This window comes from Hyperolius riggenbachi, chromosome 7 (assembly GCF_040937935.1).
Source record: "Hyperolius riggenbachi isolate aHypRig1 chromosome 7, aHypRig1.pri, whole genome shotgun sequence".
In the NCBI taxonomy this organism is placed as follows: domain Eukaryota; kingdom Metazoa; phylum Chordata; class Amphibia; order Anura; family Hyperoliidae; genus Hyperolius; species Hyperolius riggenbachi.
In genome coordinates, this window is record NC_090652.1 from 131,267,149 (window position 1) to 131,287,148 (window position 20,000).

A 20,000-nucleotide genomic window follows, 5' to 3' on the forward strand; every position below is an offset into this window, starting at 1 on the left:
TTTCTGCTTTTTTCCTAATCTCCTGTGGAAGAGTTTAGGTCCTCTTTAGGTGAATGTTACTACAGGACAGATGAGTCTCGTCTCGCCTGATGCTGGATACATGTGATTGCCGGTTACTTGAGCCTCCAGTGACATCTGGCAGTCTTCCTGTACCTCTTAGCGACTCTCCATCTATCCCTGTGCACACAAGCTGATGTGACACCTCACCAGCATTGGGTCAGGTGCAGTGCCGGATTTGTACTCTTTACCGCCCAAGACCACTGTCACCAGCTGCCCCCTTTGGTATAGGTAGAGATATGACCCCTCCCCCCTTCCCTCCAGTATAGGTAGCCAGATGACTCCCTTAATCCCTCCTTTTCCCATTCCCCTTCAGTGTGGGTAGCCAGCTCACTTTCACACCGCATCAGCCATCAGTGTCACTCATTTTTCCACTAGTCTCCAGTGCAGAAGCTTCCTCTTCCTTTCCGTCTCCAATGCTGCCCAAGTCCATAGCCGCCGGCCACAATGCAAACGTGCACAGTGAGCAAGATGGCTGCTGCACAGGTGGCTAGCAGCAGAGTACCACTGTCAGGCACTCGCCTGATCTCCCTGCATTGCAGCATTTGCAAGCTTGAAAATGCTGCACAAGTTTAGTCTGCTGCTTTTTGGTGCCCTTGCTCCTGTGGAGCCTTAGGCCATGGCCTAGGTGGCCTTGGCTTAAATCCGGCCCTGGTCAGGTGACACGCCGGCTTCTGTACACAGACACTGGAAGCTGCTAGGAGGTACAGGAAAGCAGCCAGACATCACTGGAGGCTTGGTAAGTATTTTATAGCCTGCCAACACCCCAAAAAGCATATATGAGGTTCGATAGGTTCTCAATAGGTTTCGATATGGCAGTAGGGAGGGTGCAAAGCAGTCTAATAAGAGTATCAAACTGTTACTTGGGAGACTTCACAGGCACATACAGTACTTGCTTGATTGCACTTAGAAAGTATGAAGTTACTAACAGACAAAAGTCAACAGTATTTTAACTGGAGATGGAGTCGATTTGTATATTTTACTAGCAAAACCTTTTCTTGTATTGCCTAATCTTAAATAAAACATTGGACAGAAAATCTCCCATGGACATTTTTGGCCTTCTTCTAATTAGCTTCATTTTCAAACCTTCAAAAGGAAAACCTTGCAAATTGCTTTAAACAGTTTTGACCTACTTGATGATATTATCTTTGCCTCACAGCAGCAGTGTAATTTAAGGGTTGAAGCTGCACCGCTTGCCTGATAAATACAGGACTACATTTCCCATAATCCCTTCCAGTGACTGTTTACTGCTAATAGCCAGATGATACCACTAAATCCCTATGACTGGTGTTAATTTGCAGTTATTCTGGCCCTAATACGACAATGAAACTGCAAATCAGGATTAATTTGCCCTCTAATACAGGAAGTAGGATGTATTGATAGTAATAAAAAGGTAACAAACAATTCCATTTTTATTTTTTATATATTTTACTTGGAGTTTCTCTTAACCCCACCTGTGAATGTGGCACAGAAAATTCCATAACTAATAACAAATAGCTAGTTTTAAATCACAGAATAGTCTGAAATGGCATTTTCTAGCAGTTAAACCAGTGCTGCTTTGTCACTAGCTGACGGTGAGTTTCCAGTGACAGAGTAACAAGCTGCTCCATTACCAGTGACAAGTGACAACATTCAATCAGTGTGATTTTAAAAGCATTTTGGCAAATTTCTGCTAGTGATATGTCACAAGCAAGGGATTCACACATATGACATGGGCTGTGCACTAAACATTCTTTCTATAAAAATAAATCCTGACAATGAAATAAATACCAAATGAGCACATTACAAACTGTCATACGGTAGATGAGCTGTAGAAAAACAGGACTTCATATTTTGTAATAGAAACAACACACTCTTTTACCATTTCTCCATGTTTGTAGTGACTGTGGCCAATATAATGGGGCCCCATAGAGGTGGCACTGTCCGTGCACCTCCTCTATCGCGCTCCTGTGCCCGGGACTGTCCTGCGTATGTGTGGTAGCAATTTTTGCGTACTGCACAAGCCCCGAGCAGGGCCGGCCCGCTCATGAGGCGGGGTGAAACTTTTGCCTCAGGCGGCAAATTTCCAGGGGCGGCACCCGCCCGTCCGTGGGTGCGGGGAGCCGGCCCGCCGAGCTGGAGGGGTAGCTGGCAGGACAGGGGTATTGGGCCAGCGGCGGGGAGGGGGGTCGGACCCCCCCCTCCCTCGCCTGGGTCCCCCGTCCTCCGCTCCCCTCCAGCCTAAATAGACGCAGCCGTATGTGTAAGAGGCACGGGCGGGGAGGACACTCACCTCTTCCTCGCTCCAGCGTGCGCTCCACTGACATCACTTCCTGCAACGCTGCAGGAAGTGATGTCAGTGGAGCGCATGCTGGGAAGAGGTGAGTGTCCTCCCCGCCCGTGCCTCTTACACATACGGCTGCGTCTATTTAGGCTGGAGGGGAGCGGAGGACGGGGGACCCAGGCAAGGGAGGGGTGGGTCCGACCCCCCTCCCCGCCGCTGGCCCAATACCTCCGTCCTGCCAGCTACCCCTCCAGCTCGGCGGCCCCCCAGAGCGCGCGCCCCCCCCGAGGGGGGGGGGAGGGGCGGTGGTGGCAATTTTTTAAAAATTTGCCTCAGGCGGCAAAAAGTCTAGGGCCGGCCCTGGCCCCGAGTGCTCTCAGCCATGGGAGCATGATAGAGGACGGTGTGGCACGTGGTTGTGCATCCAGCGTTAGAGGGAGACACTGGGGGAAAAGTGGAGTACGGGATCCAGCAAAACTAGGGGGGCTGGATGAAGCCCCGGGTAAGAAATGGGCAATTTTTTTTACTCTATTTTCCTTGTCCTGCATAAGCTATTATGGTAGAGCTAGCGCTGTCTGTCCTGACTATGTTGAAAAAAAATCACTTTCAAAGAGAACCTGAGGCGAACATAAGGGAAAAAATTATCCTCCAGAGGCTTCCCACGTCGTCCTGGCTGCCACTGTTGCCACTCAGGACCCTCTTGAAAATCACGTCTGTGCTCCTCTTTATGCAAGAGCATGGCCCTGCCGCACCCTCGTGAGTGCAGAAGTGCCGGTGCAGTAGCGTGGAGCCGTTTGTGTATATATAGGCTTTTTTCTTTTTAGTCTTACACTTCCTTGGGTGCACTATAAAATATCTAGTCAAGGGCCTCTTCACCAGCTACTTCTTGTTAGGCAGACTTCCACAGCTGCAGGCTGCAGTCTTCTCAAAAAGCTCTGTCTGTGCTGCCCCTCTTTGCAGTCTGAACAGTATGATACTGAGACATGCAGTAACAGCTCCACCCACAGAACCTGGGTAAGATTTGGGTCTTCTGCATACTAAACTATGGTGTATGCTGCAGTTGGGCTTTATGTCAGGGAAAGAAAAAGCACCCTGCTTATTGTCACTACAGCAGACAGAATCAGTCTCCTTTGTGTCTATAGCCTGGTTTGTATTCATGGTGAACACACAGTAATAGACAGAGGATGTGCAGATCAGTGGACAGTGCATCCACCTGGACACAAAGCTTAACCAAGTGCAGATGTGTGCTCTGTGTGGTGTCTTGTACTCTGGAAGTGATTTACGTGGTATGAAGTTCTGAGATGTGAACCTGTCTTCACTGCAAGCATCCAATTATGTGCAGAAAAATGTAAAACAAAGGGATTCTCTATACATGACCAGATATTTAAAACAAATAACAGCTCAGTTTACTGCACTTAACATGTAATAAGGCACAGCTACCAGTTACAGGCACAAATCCCAATTGTCCCTCTTTTGGAAGGGAAGTAAAAAATCATCCCTTTTTATCCTCTGATGTGTTTTTCTGTGCATACAATATCAATCAATACCAGCATTTTGTTTGTTTACAAAAAAAGAGGACCTATACTGTTTTAAATTTTACATCCAAAGCTTATAATATTGTCTTAAAGCACACCTAAACTGGACCAGAAAAGTATATTTTTTCTTACGTGGGGCTTCTTCCAGCCTCCCCACCCCCCAGTCTTTCAGGTACCCCGGTGTCCTCCAGATCCCCTCCATTGTGCCCCCTCCAGTCTACAGATGCGCAACCCCTTCCTGTATTGCGATTCTGTCACTGGGAACATTCTGCGCATACATGGTAGAATTATTTTTAGAACCGAATATGCACAGAGCACTCCCAGGGATGGGAACACAATAGGGGAGACATGCAGACGGTACCCTGTATGCACAGTAGCCCGCACCTTTTAATGATATACCCAGCACTAGCCTATCTTACAATTTACTGTTGTGCAATAGAGTAGTGAGAAAAAACGGGCGTGCTATAATGCTGATAGCAGAATATCAGTAATGTTATGATATATGATATCACCTTCTGTACTCTAATTCTTACTCTGACCCTCCACTATCTATCCCTAACACTAATCTCCCCCACCTACCTACTCATAACACTAACAAACTAACCTGATAATTAATCCTCCTCCCCCCATGGCCAACCTGATCATCAAAAAGTGCGGAGTGTGGCTCCAATGTAGCCAGCTCTGGTGCACTACTGCTCCCAGCTGAGTGGCTGTATAGCTGCTCAAAACCACCACCCACCACAGTCCCTGCAGAGTTCCACTACATAGTAGCAAAACTCCAATGCTGCCATTTTGCTTGCTGTAGTCAGTAATTGAGCAACTTAACATGGGTGACTATGGCGGCGCACAAACTTCCTGTACCGTGATTGAGCCCAAATGTACTGCTTTGCTGCTGCTAACTCTATCTTCTTCCAATACTTCTCTTGTTCCCTACTTGTACCGTAACCCTAATTTCCTTTGAGCTTGCTCATTTCTTATACTTATGCATCGGCATGGAGACTATTTATCGTTTTTCTTTGCTGTTTTGAGGCATCTAGCACTCAAATACACCTGGTACCATAATGAACGGCTTCACCTTCCCCTTTGTTTTCCCCTCAGCTGAGCGCTTTGTGTCGTATTGATATGCTGGTCGGTCATTATGGTTCAACCGTTCGATGTGTGCACCAGCATTTTGTTTGTCATTTATTCCTTATTGTAAAAGCAGCTTCAAGGAGATGTTAAATGTTTTGTCGACGTTTTGCCTACATGGTTCAGCGTGTGACGTCCCCGCGAGACAGCGTGAGCCTTGATTTTTCCCTAGAAAGAATGTCTAATCTGAAAACAAACAACATTGCTGGAATCTTTCCCTATACTCTTTGCATATTTAACACATACTTCCCGATTTGCATATTTATTGCTTCCCATCCTTGCAATTGTTTACAACACTGGTGACCTTCCTTTATGGGCTCTTATGCAAATCACCTGGTTTCCTGGTCACCTTGAGTGCGAGTCATAATTTATTATAAAGGCACATAAAGAAAAGTCCTCTTGGTGGTTTTTTTCTATGCATAATTCTTCACCTTTACATATTAGCCTTCAGGGTTCCCAGATAAACCCCAAATAGTATTTTTTCCTCACTTGTCCATTGTCATTGCTTATCTTCTGTCACAGAAAGGTAAAAAAAAAAAGGAAAATCATATTGACTTTTATTCTTTTTGGTGTAATCATCTTCTCAGCAGTGCGCTATAGGCTCTGGCAATGATAGACAGAGGCGTGCCTCCATGTGATTGATGGAGAGAGCTGCAGCAAGCTCAAAGAGTCCCATCTGGATTAGGTTTTAGGAGCAGTCAGATGTTGAGTGGGAGGTCAGTGAAGGCTTGAACTTAGCTCCCCCTCCTTCAGCACCCTTGGCATCCACACTTAGACACACATTACACAGAATATGCACGCCTTCATCCATAATTGATGCTTGCTTTTGGGCAGATGCTGCAGGGCCTGGGACTCAAACAGCTGCTAAGTTTATGGAGAAGACAGGAAGCAGGATGGTGCAGCAGGTATATTTACTGTATTTATCCATTTCAAATGACATTTCACATTCTGCAGATGCGTGTTTCTAGTTGTTGGCGTGATCTACTGCTAGTCGGCTTCCTCCAGTATTAGGCATGTGGGTTTTGTTTTTCTGCTGCTCTTAACATTCTGAAGGTAGATGGGAGAAAGTGCAGCAGTGTGTGTTTTTTTCTCTGCTTTGCTTGATACATCTAGCTGAGTTGCTTCTCTAACCAGCAGGTTTACAGAGTCATTTTGCATTTGTCTCCTTTGTTTCCATGCCCCGAGGAAGAAAAGGCACTGCTTGGCTCATTTAACTACTGTAGGAGAGGCATCCTTTGCATATGCAATGCTGCTGGCAGGAGCGCAAGGAAACAAATCTAATACAAAGGCAATTTGTCAGCTAGAGGTAATATGGGTGCCGGCACATAAAGGAGTGTGATATAATGCAGCGCAGGAAATAAATAAATAAATGGTTTATGTCAAGACTGTGAGTTCCTCAGCTTGCTTATGATATATATTTAAAAATAAGCTCAAAATAGCGCCAAACTGTGTGTTCTGGTTTAAATGTTTTGCTCTTTTTTTTAATTCCAACTTTTATGTTTGCAGAAAGCAGGCAGCATAGAAATGAAATATGTTTTGATTCATTTCAGTGTCTGGCCTGGAAATTACCATTCTGAGCATTGAAGAAGTCCCTGTAAAGCTTATCATTCCCTCCCATTTCTGGTTCGTTCGGGTTCAGGGAAGAAAAGCAATAAACTATATTTAATACTATGCCACGTCATGCATATTTTGGATTTGAAATGTGCTTTTCATTAGATTTCTGTCCAAAACATTTAGCAAATGCTGTCTGCCATCCTGTGTGTCTCTCTCTCTCTCTCTCACTTTCTTGCCAGTGAGTTTCTTTATAAGGGCTTACAAGCTTCACAGCAGCTTAGAAAGCTGGGGCCTGATTTATTAGGCTCGGAGGTTCCCTGGCAGCTGATGCTGGTGTGGTCTCAGTCAGCTGCCTTGGCAATGCGATGCCCACTTTGCACGTGAGTCCAGCATTCACCATCCAAGCAGCGTGGTTCTGCTGATGTCAGTGATCCGTTATTGAAAAGAACAGTGAAGAATAGCTCATCTGACACATTTTCCAGGAGTTGTTTTGTATTGATACAGCAATGGGCCTGATGCACCTGTGATATGACTAATTACCTACAAACAGTGGCAAACCAACTGAAACTGAAGTGCTGTTTGCCACTGTGAATTGGGATTCTGATTCTGATTCTGATTCTGATTCTAATGCTGGATAGTGTACTGGTTAAGGTCTCTGCCTCTGACACACGCGACCTGGGTTCAAATCTCGCCTCTTCCTGTTCAGTAAGCCAGGACCTATTCAGTAGGAGACCTTGGGCAAGATTCCCTAAGGCTCCCTGCACACTGCAAATCCCATTTGCAATTTCAATTTTCCCTGGATGCTATCAAAAGAAAAATGCAGGAAAAATTGCAGCATGCAGTACCGATTAAAAATTAGAAATAGGAATCGCATGTGAAAATCGATTAAAAATCGAAATCAGAATTGCATGTAGTGTGCAAGAGGCCTAACACTGCTACTGCCTATAGAGTGCATCCTAGTGGCTGCAACTCAAGCGCTTTGAGTCCACCAGGAGAAAAGCGCAATATAAATATTATTTGTCTTTTGTAATGCATAATCCAGCGGGCATCCTGCACTCCTTTACTTTCTACACAAGTGCAAATGCACAAGAAATGCAGCAGGACTGATGCTTGTGAACGGACAAGATTGTGTTGCGAACCCATCGTGTTAACGAAACTATTCTCACATGGTTTATAGTACTTTTGCAGGATCTAGCATTTTGTGGTCGACAAGTGATCCAAATCGGTTTGCAAAATCCTGCCAGTGAAAATAGCTTTTAGAGCCCTTTTCCACTAGCAATCGCTAGCGTTAGCGCTAAACGCTAGCGATTGCTGAATCGCAAGTGCAGGAAACTTCCCGGTGATTGCGTTCACGATTTTGCTGTGCAATGCACTGCATAGCAAAATCGCGACAAAGATCGCTCCGCGGTGCGATCGCGTTTGAGTCAAAAACGAATCGCGGTAGTGGAAATTACCTACCACGATTCCTATGTTAAAAAGCAAACTGTAGCGATTTCAAAATCACTAGCGGTTTGCGATTTTGCGATTCAGCATTGCAAACGCCGCTAGTGGAAAAGGGCCCTTAAAGAGGAATATGTGTAAATGTTCATTTTTGCTTGAATGTTTTTCTAGAACCATTCAATGCTTTGTTTTGTTTTTTTTTCATATTTTTTAAAATTGCATTAACTCATCCCTTTCTGAGGCCCAGTGCACACTGAGCTGATCTGTCGGCCGCATCCGCCTGTTAATCCGCATGGCTAATGTATATGAATGGGCTGATGCACACCGGCGGTTTAAGGTTTTTTTGCAAACTGCAAACGTGCCCCCTGCTGTACATTTGCGGTTTGCAAAAAAAACTCAAACCGCCGGTGTGCACCTGCCCATTCATTTACATTAGCCACGCGGATTAACAGGCAGATGCGGCTGGCGGATTGCATCCAAATCCGCTCGGTGTGCACTGCGCCATTTATCTGCACTCCGCACCCAAAACCGCTAGCGTTTTGTGGATCTGCTAGCGGTTTTGGTGTGCACTGGGCCTGAATGGTCAGTTTCATTTTCTGGAAGTCATTTATGCAACACATACAGTATTTGCGTATGACATTCTGTAAGTGTAAATATTTTTTCAATGCATAATTTCTTTACCTGTAATTGCACCTAGCTTGTGGGTGGGTGATTTGTATAAGTGAGTTAAAATCACTCACTACTTGTTCTTTTTCCTATTTCATGGTTCTTACCACCCATTAATGACTTTTATGACATATACATTGTTGTATAACCTTTTATCTTTTGTTGAATAAAAAGTTATTATTGAAAACCGTGGAAGCCAGATGCAGATCAGAAAGTGTTATTACACAGGGGGCAGGATTTTAAATAGGGATATATTTCAGTAAGGGCCCGTTTCCACTGGCTGCATTGCCACGTGTGATCACTGCACAGCATACAACCGCACATACTAGTGCAGTGCAGTGCGGCTTAATACAATCCATATGGGACCCACATGTGGACTGCGGGGAACTGCAGCATACTATCTATACATTTTGCTGCAACGCATCTTATCGCGACCGGACATTTGCCTCATTGGGAACAGTCCCATCGACTAGCATTGACTGCAGTTTCAATTTGATTTGGTGCAGCAATCACACCGCACCATGTGTAGTGGAAATGGGCCCTAAAGATAAATAAATGCGCACCTCTCCTCCTTCCAGTGCTATTAATCTGGAACTCTAGACACAAGGGATAGCATCCCCTTCACCATGCTAGTGGTTTGCTGAGACAGCTTTAGCTTGGTTGTCATACTGTTCCTTACAGCTAGCTTCTCTGGCCTACTCCTGTTTCCTTACCAGACTACCAGTTAGCTCTGAAGCCTGGCCCTGCTCTGCCAGACAGTCAGTCCTGCTGACTACCCTATCCTGCTTTCTACTCCTGCCTGAAGCCTCTTCCAGTTCCCTTTGTCCATCTGGGCCCCAGCCTTGCTCCAGTTACCTTGGCCTGTTAGTCAATGTTGTCGTCCTGTATGGGCTGTTAGTCCTGACCACTGTAGATTAGCATGTCACTAGTTTAGCATGTGACTAATCTAGTCTGACTGAAGTCTGATTAGATTAGTCACATGCTTGTTTCAGGTGTGTGATTCAGACATGACTGCAGTCAAAGAGACCAGCAGGACTGCCAGGCAACTGGTATGTCTTACAGGAAATAAATATGACAGCCTCCACATCCCTTTCACTTCAGGTGTCCTTTAAAGAAAGTGTTCAAAAGAACAAAGTTTCCACAGGTACCATTTGTGACTGAAAGCTAGCTATTCTGGCTTTCAGTAGTACTGCAACAGAGCCATACTGCCAGACTGTCATACCAGTTCCTATTCTTATTTGGTAGCACTGCACTGTGACAGTAGGATCCTCTATGACCAATAGCTAGGCATGAGCATAGTCAAGTAAAGGTCTGGGCAGATACACTGCATTTTTATTTGTTAGCCCAAAGGTTTTAGAGCATGCATATGCAGGGGCAGTTGAAGGATCTAAAGGTAGCCATTAATGATACAATTTGCTGAACGATCAATTACGTTCAAATCAATCAAATCAAGAATCAAAACGATTCTTCGTATGAAGGATTGTAAATGATCATTTGGGACCACTAATGGGCAAAAATCTCCTAACCAATCCGATCAGATTAATGAAATCGATCCAAATTTTGTTTCAATCCCATCAATCTGATCAGATTGGTTAGGAGATTTTTGTCCATTAGTAGTCCCAAACGATCATTTACGATCCTTAATACGAAGAATCGTTTATAATCGATTGTTGAGCAAATTGTATCATTAGTGGCCATCTTTAAAATGGGTGACTTCGAGTCATAGACAGCACCATGGATTGATTATACATGAGTGCTATGTAGCATAAACTTAAGGCATCGTTCAACTAGCAGCCAATTGTAGCTCCAGACATGTAGCAGACATGTATTGTAGCTAGTTATGGGTCTCCACAGCTATTTTGCAGGGTTTCTAAATCACACATAATACTGCATCTACCTGTCATACAAATGTTTGGCATTACCCAGCAACAAATTCTGTGTATAACTTAATGTACCAAATGGCTATTAGAGACAAATGAAACACAGTGATTAAAAGGAACAATGACTGTATATTTGCTGGCAGATAAACACAGAAGGCACAGGACAGCCCAGGCCAGACAGGCTGGCACAGTGGGATGCCATCCATAGAGCATTGGTATCCCACTGACTTCTCTTTTCAAGGTAATGTGCTGCAACAATATGCAGTAATTTACAGGTTTTTTTGGACTATAAGACTCACTTTTTCTCCCCCAAAAGTGGGGACAAAAGGTCACTGCATCTTATAGTCCAAATGCAGGGAGTTCCTGACTTGTGAACGCCTGCCAATACCAACCTCCAACCCGCTGCAATGTCGGGGACTACCTGTACTGTGCCCATGCAGAGGAGGACACACAGGTACAAACAAAGGACACAGGAGGACACAAAGAGACATAGAGGAGGACACACGGAAGACAGAGGAGGACACATGGGGACACAGGAGGACATAAGGGGGACAGAGGAGGACACAGTGAGACACAAGAGTTACAAGGGGGCATGAGGTACCAAGGAGGCATAATCCACAAGATTCCCCTTCACCATGGATGCACCAGATTTAGTATATATTTTTCCCCTGGTATTTGTCCTTTAAACCTAGGTGCATCTTATAGTCTGAAAAATATGGTATTTATCAGTTTACTTACATGATAAGCCAACAATTTCAAGTTAAACTCCACAGAAAAGCATCCTCTTCAGGTTAAAGCTATACATAACACAGGCCTTTTAGGAAAAAACATGTACCTTATTCCTGTGCAACTATATTGCCATATATAACTGGATGGTCACCCTAATCAGAAATTATACATAGGGAGCATCAGTTCTCTATGGTGGATTTAGTATGACGCCAGTCATTTGGGCACGATGGTGGCCCTGAGAAATGGGCCCCATGTTAAAATTATGAATTATAAGCTACAGCCGGTGATGTGGGTGCCAGGGTTGCACAAGAAGATAGTGACAGAACTTTGTACTGACAATGCCAAATATCGGCTATTTTATCCACTACAGAGTTCTGGTACGAAATTCTGTAGCGGATAAAATAGCTGGTATGATGCAGGGATAGCGGGAGAGCTAAGTAGGTCTAGCTTTAATAAGTCTAGCAATGGTGATGGGAAGTTATAAGAAGTCCACTTATTGAAGCAAATTCATCATAAACAAAAGGTATAATATGTAGTGTTTGTTGATGTTCAAATGTGGAATCTTACATTTGGAAACCTGAAATATGCTGAACACCACACTTCAGCACCTACGCTAGTGGACAGGGTCACGGTGTTGTTGTCCACATGCTGCTTCATGTGACTCCAATGCTTCCTCTTACCAGGCCTGCAGTAGTGACCCTGTCCACTAACTTGGAGGCTGAAGTGCGCTGTTCGGCATCATTCCTGTTACGAATGCAGGATCCCAAATTCAAGCACCAACACTAATAATATGTATGAAAAATGAAGGCTGACATTGACATAGTGAGAATTCAACAACATATGTTTCATCGGGTTACAACCCACTTTTTCAGGTGACGTCTCACTATTCTGCCATATGTGTTCTGAGCTCTTGTTCGTAATACTGTTTTTCCTAAAGAAAATCCTTTGAAGGGTCTTTTTCTACCAAAGATGGGATGCTCTGCCCTTTGAAGAATCTGGTTTTATTTAAATCTGGTTCTGATTACTAATGTATTAGATTCCCTAAACTACTGGGAAATGACCTTTACTTGTAATATACACACTTACAATGTTTCAAGGTTTCAGTTCTGACAAATCAGACAAAAGCTTCAGTGCTCTTAATTAAATATTAGTTGTAATTAGCGGAAAGTGAGAATTCTTTTAATACTAATTTTGGTCTCATGAAAGTGCTGCCAGTGTTAATGAGAAACTGCAGGGGTCCCTGTGGCATCTGTTTATAATTCAAGGTAGCCTGAAAAGCTTTAGTGGAAATGCACCTGCAAAGCGCCACTCTTGCTCTAGGTCTTGTCTCATTGCTTTCTTCTAACATCTGTTTTGTTGAGCTGTACGTTTATTTGGCAATAGCTGAAATATCAAATGCAGCGAAATATTTGTTATTTTGCTTGTTCATTGTGTTCCCGAGTACAAGTGTGCAGTTTTGTGATTACTAAAATGTGTTTGGAAACATGTAAAATAATTAGCATCACAATGTTTTCTTAAAAATCGAGAATAATTGAATAACTGAAATGGCATGCTACTTTCCTTAAGAGTTGATATGTGTTTTTTATTATTATTATTTTCCTTATCTGCATGTGTTTCTGCCACTGTGTTTTGCTGTCACTTAGTCCTTTGATCTTGACTTATATTTGGCCATGCTTTACAATCAACATGCTCAATGCCAAGGTCTTGCAGAGCGAATGTGTTCATTCTTTGTTCATTTGTCATCTCCTTCGTTGTAAGATTATTATTAGGGAAAATTGGATTCATGGCATTACTATCAAAAATAGGATAATGCATGCTTGGTTAAAGAGACCCTGAGCAGGAACCTTGGGTATTCACTGGCCCCTTATCTTAGCACTCCTGCTCCCAGGCTGGACACTATAAATTACATTGGCAACTCTGAAATAAAGTCACGCTGTGACCTGGAACAGGAAGACTGCGGGTTCTCTCTGTGCATGTGCAGGCTTACAGGGATATGGGCTAGTCCAAAACCTGTCAGTTCTGTCAGCTTTCTAATACCTACTGCTAGTGACAGCAACATAGGAGAAAAGTAATGTATACCTCATTTGACTCTGGAAGAAATGTACTTCTTAATTGTATGTGTTTACATATATTTAAAATTTTAAGATTTTCGTGACAGAGGTCCTTTAAGGTGGCCACTTATTGATTTCACAAGGGCGGGAGGGGTGGTAGATTGACGTCCCAACATGTTGCACTGGAGCAAGTAGTGCAAAACTGCATTTTGAATTGGATGCAGGGGCGCAACTAGGCTTTGAGTGCTCCCCCAGCAAAACATAGACAGCCAATCCCCTAAATATCCCTTAACCCTCCCATATCAAGGATTTGGCAAGGTCCCTCTGTATATATATATTATTATATAAGAATTCATTTATACAGTACAACACATCTGAAGCAAGGATATGCCACTATCTCCAATGACAGGTACTTTATGACATTTCTGCTGCCACTCTCTGCATCTCTAAACAGAAGAGGGCCCTGTAGCCACCAGGCCCAGCTGCAATGGCCGGGTTTGCAGGGACTACTGTTATGCTCTTGACACTTGTAAGCTTAAGCTAACTGCACACTTAAGACTTTTACTATTCAAAATAAATGTTTGTAATGTATTGGGTGAAAATCAAGATTCTGTGCAGTGTCTTTCAGTATCACTGGCTTCAACTGCAGTCCTACCTGTCCCCTCTCCATAAAACAGTGTGTCCAATGCTCATTTCTAATCTGCGGCCAACAACAAGCCTGTATGTGTCTTTAGAGTAGGCTGCAGGAGAGTACAATATACTTTGCAGCAAAAAAAACACCATCTGAATCACTATGCTGAGTTCTTGTCCCCGAAATATAATGAAGCCAATATTTATCTCTTGTTACCTTATTGTAATGACAGGCACCTCCGTGATATTTCTTCATTTCTTGACATCAAATGGCTGTAATGTGAGATGGAGTTAGCTACTGGGAACATTTCCTCAGCTGCTGGGAACATTTCTTCCAGTGTTTTAATAGTCTCTTTGCAATTTCTCATCTTGTTATTTGCTGTAATGCTAATTTTTGCAACTTATAAGCGATAAAGCTTTGTGTCGATCCGAGATACTCTGGGCAAAAGAAGTTGACCTAGATTTATAAGTTTCAAAGCGGTATTTTCACATCATTGCTACTGCTTTTCCTCTTTCATAATTTAGGTTTTCTGGCCTTCTTCAAAGATCAAACTTCCTTGATAAAACAGAGTATCCCTAGGGGATTATGGGAATTGTATTATATTTGTGAGTTCAGTTGTTTGCAATTAAGTGGATGCTGTTAACGGAAAGTGCATTTGGAATTAAAATCTAAAGTGAATAAATCAGTCTCTAGTCAACCTGGAGTGCTTTTGCAAGCATTTTCAAAAGTAGAAAGGCATCCCTTTGTTTGGCTCACTGTATTTACTCAAGCGATCCTGTAGGCAATAAAATATCTGTCAAACAATGCTGCATTGCAGCAAGTACAATGAGGTGTCACAGTATGCTTTTGATTATCATTATCTTATAGAGTACTGACATTTTCAACAATGCTTTACAGTGTGCATCAAACACGTGTAAGGGCCGGGACTTACTAGAACGCTTTTGGCAGCATTTTTGGATTGACATACATCGCTGGTGATTTATAAAAATGCTTCGATTATGTAAGTGAATTGAACCCACTGGAGCAAGGGTAATTAGGGTAATCGGAATTGCAGAACATGCAGCATTTTGGGAGCGTTTTCGCTCCAATGTGAAGTATGTAAAGGCTGTCCAATCGTTAATGAATTGCTACACATATCGCTTTGTGTGTGATTTTAAAACACAGGAAGTACCCACAAGTACTTGTTTTTCCCATAACGCTTTAAAAGCACAGTGATACTTCCTGTTTACTGTCTCCTGGAAGAGGAAGCCTCCTCAAGGGAAGTTCACAGAGCTGCACTTAGTTTTCGTTGAGAGACTCTGCTTTTATACTCCACAGGGTGCCAGCCAGTCAGATGTGTAGGCCACTTTAAAATGTTCACATTGCCAAACACACATGGAAACTTAAATTAAAAAAAATTGAAACAAAAAATCAGAATTGCAAATCACAACAATCACAATTTCTATCAAAAAGACAACACCTTTTTAATCTCATTACAAGAATTGCCAGAAATCGCTCATGAAATCACTTACAAAATGCTTGCATAAGACACGTGATCGCGATTGCGAGCCTGATTTGCAATTCTTAGTGGGTTCCAGCCCTAACTGCTCATCAGAGGTGTTCAGTCTAAAGAGATTAGCTTATTAGTATATTTTTGGATTGTGGGAGGAAACTGAAGTGTCTGGAAGAAACTCATGCAAATGTAAGTGGAGATCATACAAACACAATGCAGAGAGTGTCTTGATTTTCAAAATGGATCATTAGTGCCTCAGAACAGAATCGCTACCTATTTAGCCATCATACCTCCATGTTCCTTCTCCAGGAGTATCTCAGGAAATGCCATAGACTATTGGTAATTATATGAATATCCTACTATCCCTCAACGTAACCTTGTTCTCACGCTGACCCTCCCCTAGCTACTCTAACCTTCCCCCTATATATGCCTGGCACTAGCCTCCCTCATCTACTCCTAACACTGGCCTTCCCCAGCCATAAAGCATCAGTTTGCCCAAGTGAATTCCGTAAAGCTGCAATTTACCCTAGAGGCTATAAAGCCACTAATTGTGGGTCCTACGGGAGATATAAAGCAAGAATTTACCCAAATCCTGTAAAAGCCACTAATTACAGCAGCCACAAATCAGCATTTTACCCAATTGGACAAAATTTACAGTAATTCAACTGAGCTCCTATATTATACAGTTAGCCCCGTTAATATGGAGACTTGTATTGCCATGAATGGGGTGTCCAAATGAACAGGCACTATTTTTCCATTTCTTGACCTTAAATGTATCTGGGATGGGTAGGGAAAGTGCAAGGTGCAGCTACTTGACCTCTCTCAGTTGGAAGATGGGCAGTGCAGATGTAAGGCTATATAAAAAGTACTAAAAAAGTGTTGATGTTCGAATTTGAAACATTATTCCAAATTCACATGATCACCTCACTTCAGCACCATTCAGCACTGCACCTGCGAATAGGGTCAGGGTGAATCACTTACTTGCGCTTTATGGCATGTTTGACTTGATTTCATACTTCCCCTTTGCATGGAGGAAGTATAGTTAGTATCGGAGTCATGTGAAAAGTCTTATGTAGCACAAGGAAGTGAATACCCCTGACCCTGTCTGCAGGTTCAGTGCTGAATGGTGCAGAAATGGGATGCTTGGTTTAAACATCATCACTACTAGTAGTAAATAACAGAGAGAAGGTAAAATATGTGTATAATCCTGGGAAAGGATTAAAAAATGCATCCAGTGTTCAGGTTTCCTTTAAGCACAGGTTTTATTTACATCCTATATTTGCTACTGCATACAAGTAAATATTCTACATGCATGCCGCTTTTGTCTTTGTACTGCACAGGCTCACTATATTGTAATTTGCTCAGTGTTGCGTCTAGGATAAGGTGACACTGTCTAAATCAGTAGAATGGACATTTAATGTAGTGTATTGATCTGAACATAAATATCTTTTCCACAATGAGCAGTATTTATTGAAGCAACAATCTAAATGTAATTGCCTTTTTCAGGGAAAAGCTGAGTCAGGCACTGCTGGCTTTATCTATAGCTCTACTTTGGGAAAAATGTCTAGGTTATCAATGCCTCTAGCTATTCTTCCTGCAAGACACATTTGATTTTCCTTGGTTAGCAGCCATTAATAATTAATATCATAATTTACTTTGCTATAATATAATTAATGTGAGGGTGTTAATAGTAATAATAAAAGTCGTACACGTATTCTAGTTGACCGGTTCCAAATGTGGTATCTTGTCTGTGTACAGTATTCATAAATTCGATCAAAGGCCTATAATATTCTATTGCAATATTACACAATGTATACAAATGTCAGCAGGAAAATCAAATTGTGTAGCTAATGGTGAAATAACTCCATCATGTAAAAGTAATTGGTTTACAGAATAAAATATAGATTGACCTACTAAATGACATGAGTTGCCAGCAAGCCAGACAAACTGGATGATTTCAGTCACATGTTGCACTTGTCCATACCAATATTACATACATGTAAGAGCATCATGATTCACCTCATCACATGTGCTGAAGCCTCCTTTTCAGTGAACAAAAATAAGCCCCTTATATGTTTGTATGGATTACATTTGAGAACATTGTAATGATAGTCCTATGTATTCATAAGATTGCATTATGTTAATATTATTCAGTATTTATATAGCACTGACATTTTCTGCAGCGCTAAACAGTGTACATTTAAAAAGGGTGTTGAGGTAATTTGGGTGCTAGAGAAGGCCGCTAGTGTAATATTGGTAAAAATACCAATATTCCGCTACTACGGTAATGTATACTGATATTTTACTATATGCCCAACCATAACCAATCCCCCTACCGGTGCCTAACCCTAAGAACTCCCTTGCCAATGCCTAGCCGTAAGACCCCTGGGCAATGCCTAACCCTAAGACCCCCCCTTCCGATACCTAACATTATTCACCAATAATATGGGTGCCATAATAGGCGCCTATGTTAATAGTCATGATTAGCAGCTATTACAGGTATAAAATAGCAAGGACAGCCCGCTGTGTAAACAGCAACTGCAAATAGTAGCTATTAACATTGGCATCTATGGCAGCACCCATTATACCCAAATCAGCTGCTTCAGAGTATAGTCTTGTCACTTAACTGTCCCTTAGAGAGGCACACAATCTAATCCCTACCACAGGAATATGTCCATCATAGTCTACGGTCAATTTTTGAGGAGGAAAGCCAATGAAATGATCTGTATGTTGTTGGGATGTGGGAGGGAACTGAAGTGTACAGCGGAAACCCACACAGACCCATGTCTGGGGAAAACATACAAATGCCATGTAGGTAGTGCCCTGGCTGGGATTCAAGCCAAGCAAGGTGAGAGAGCTATCCACTACACCACTGAGCTCACCAAAAGAATGTACATTTATTGCTGATGCTGTGAACATTATCATTTTATTGCAATTTGCTTTTTGTTGTTGAAATACAGTACATATGTGGAGTGACACGGATTAGTTGCTATGGGCAGTTTCTTTCTTTTGGAAGCCTTCATGCTTGAGACATGTAGGACTCTATCTCCCACTAAGATGCCTCTTTTTAGCAGTTGTTGCATAGAATACAGCAGGGAATCCTGGAACTCTCCACCATCCTCTAATTAAGATTGTCATATGTTGTGTTGTCTGTCATATGTGCTGTTATGTCTGAGCACTGAAATCTACAAAAAGCTAACAGGAATACTTCCACATCTCAGAATCCTTTGCAGTCTATAACTGTATAAGACCTCCATTTTTATGGTTGCGTTTGTTAATTGCCATAAAAGTGAAAGCCTTGACCCTTCACCTTATTCCCCTGCTGCTCCTGTAGATAGTGACTGTTATCAGTGATTGTGATAAGTGTCGGACTGCCCCTGCTAGGCAACACTAGGCCACACCAACTTGTTCTGGATGCCATAGGAATGGGTTGAGCACTAGTAGCTATTTATACTATGGAGAACATTAGAGTGACAAAATAATAACTGTTCATAAGTAAAATTATTATTTGAGCTCTGGCTCTATTATGTTAACCTTTTTACCTAGCATTTTTAGATAACTGGTTACTGAGAAACTGGGATTGATACTGAATAAGGGTTTGTACTTTACAGGTTTGGAGTTTAATTCCTCCTGATTAGTCAAGATGAAAATTCTCGTAGCATGCAAATAACTGTTTGTTCAGGAATGGCTAGCAAATGAAAGCCACTAGCTCATTACCTATTAGTGCACAGCTATTTAATCAACACTGAGGCGCTACACCTGCTATTGCTGAAATTCTGTCTTGTCCCCATTTTTATTGCCTGATGAAGTGGGCTGGGCCTGCGAAACGCGTTGCACTGTTTTGGGGTACTAATTGATAAATCTGACTACTATTCAGACAGTCTTTCGTGTCTGCTTTATGGAGGTAAGTCCACCACTTCCTCCCAGCAAATTTTAAAGTTTTTATCCACTTTTATCCTGCTGGCGCCTCTGTTCTCCTACTGCTATTTAATCAACACAGTTGCCAGTTCATTTATTAGAGACAGACCAGTAGAATTATTTACTAGTATGGTGGGCTCTCCCTAGATGACTGGAGATTGGCTGTTTGGAGAAGTTTTCACTTCTTCCGACTGCTGACACTGTTTTGTCATAAGCATAAAGCGCTTGAGGCCATTTCCTTATTGCATAGTTCAGATGGCACTGCTGAATGGGTAAAATATAATACATCACATATTAAGAAAAATGATTGTACCAAAAGTAGTAGAATGAGCCAACTGTAATTTGTGAAATAGTAAAAGTGAAATAATGATATAGTGTCTTTTGGTTTTTTTAAGAAATAACAGTCTCTTCAGATCAAATAAACTCATTACAAGGATTTTTGCAAACATTATTTCAGCTTTTGTATCTATGGTTCAACTGAAGAAACAAATACAGGCATTCCACAGGCTTATGACAGAAGAATCCCTGATGGGTGTGTCACTATGCTAATTAAGTCTAGAGAGAATAGCAATCCTCTGTGCTGTTATATTCACATGCAGGATACAGAGAGTCACTGGACAGTGTGTACGTTAAAGCGTATACCAAAGAAGTATTGA

The 20,000-nt window shown here is 42.3% G+C and overlaps 1 protein-coding gene across 9 annotated transcripts in view; it reads left to right on the forward strand.

Moving 5' to 3' along the window:
• RBFOX1 (RNA binding fox-1 homolog 1) overlaps window positions 1-20,000 on the forward strand; it is a 967,082-nt gene that overhangs the window by 494,821 nt on the left and 452,261 nt on the right. The window contains exon 1 of one of the 9 annotated variants that reach the window (XM_068244645.1): window positions 5,837-5,888. The exons of the other annotated variants lie outside the window; for them this stretch is intronic. Within the exon in view, the coding sequence (XP_068100746.1) occupies window positions 5,856-5,888 (33 nt within the window). The 5' untranslated portion in view covers window positions 5,837-5,855. Of the gene's footprint in view, window positions 1-5,836; window positions 5,889-20,000 lie in introns of those variants that run through there. 9 annotated transcript variants of the gene reach the window in all.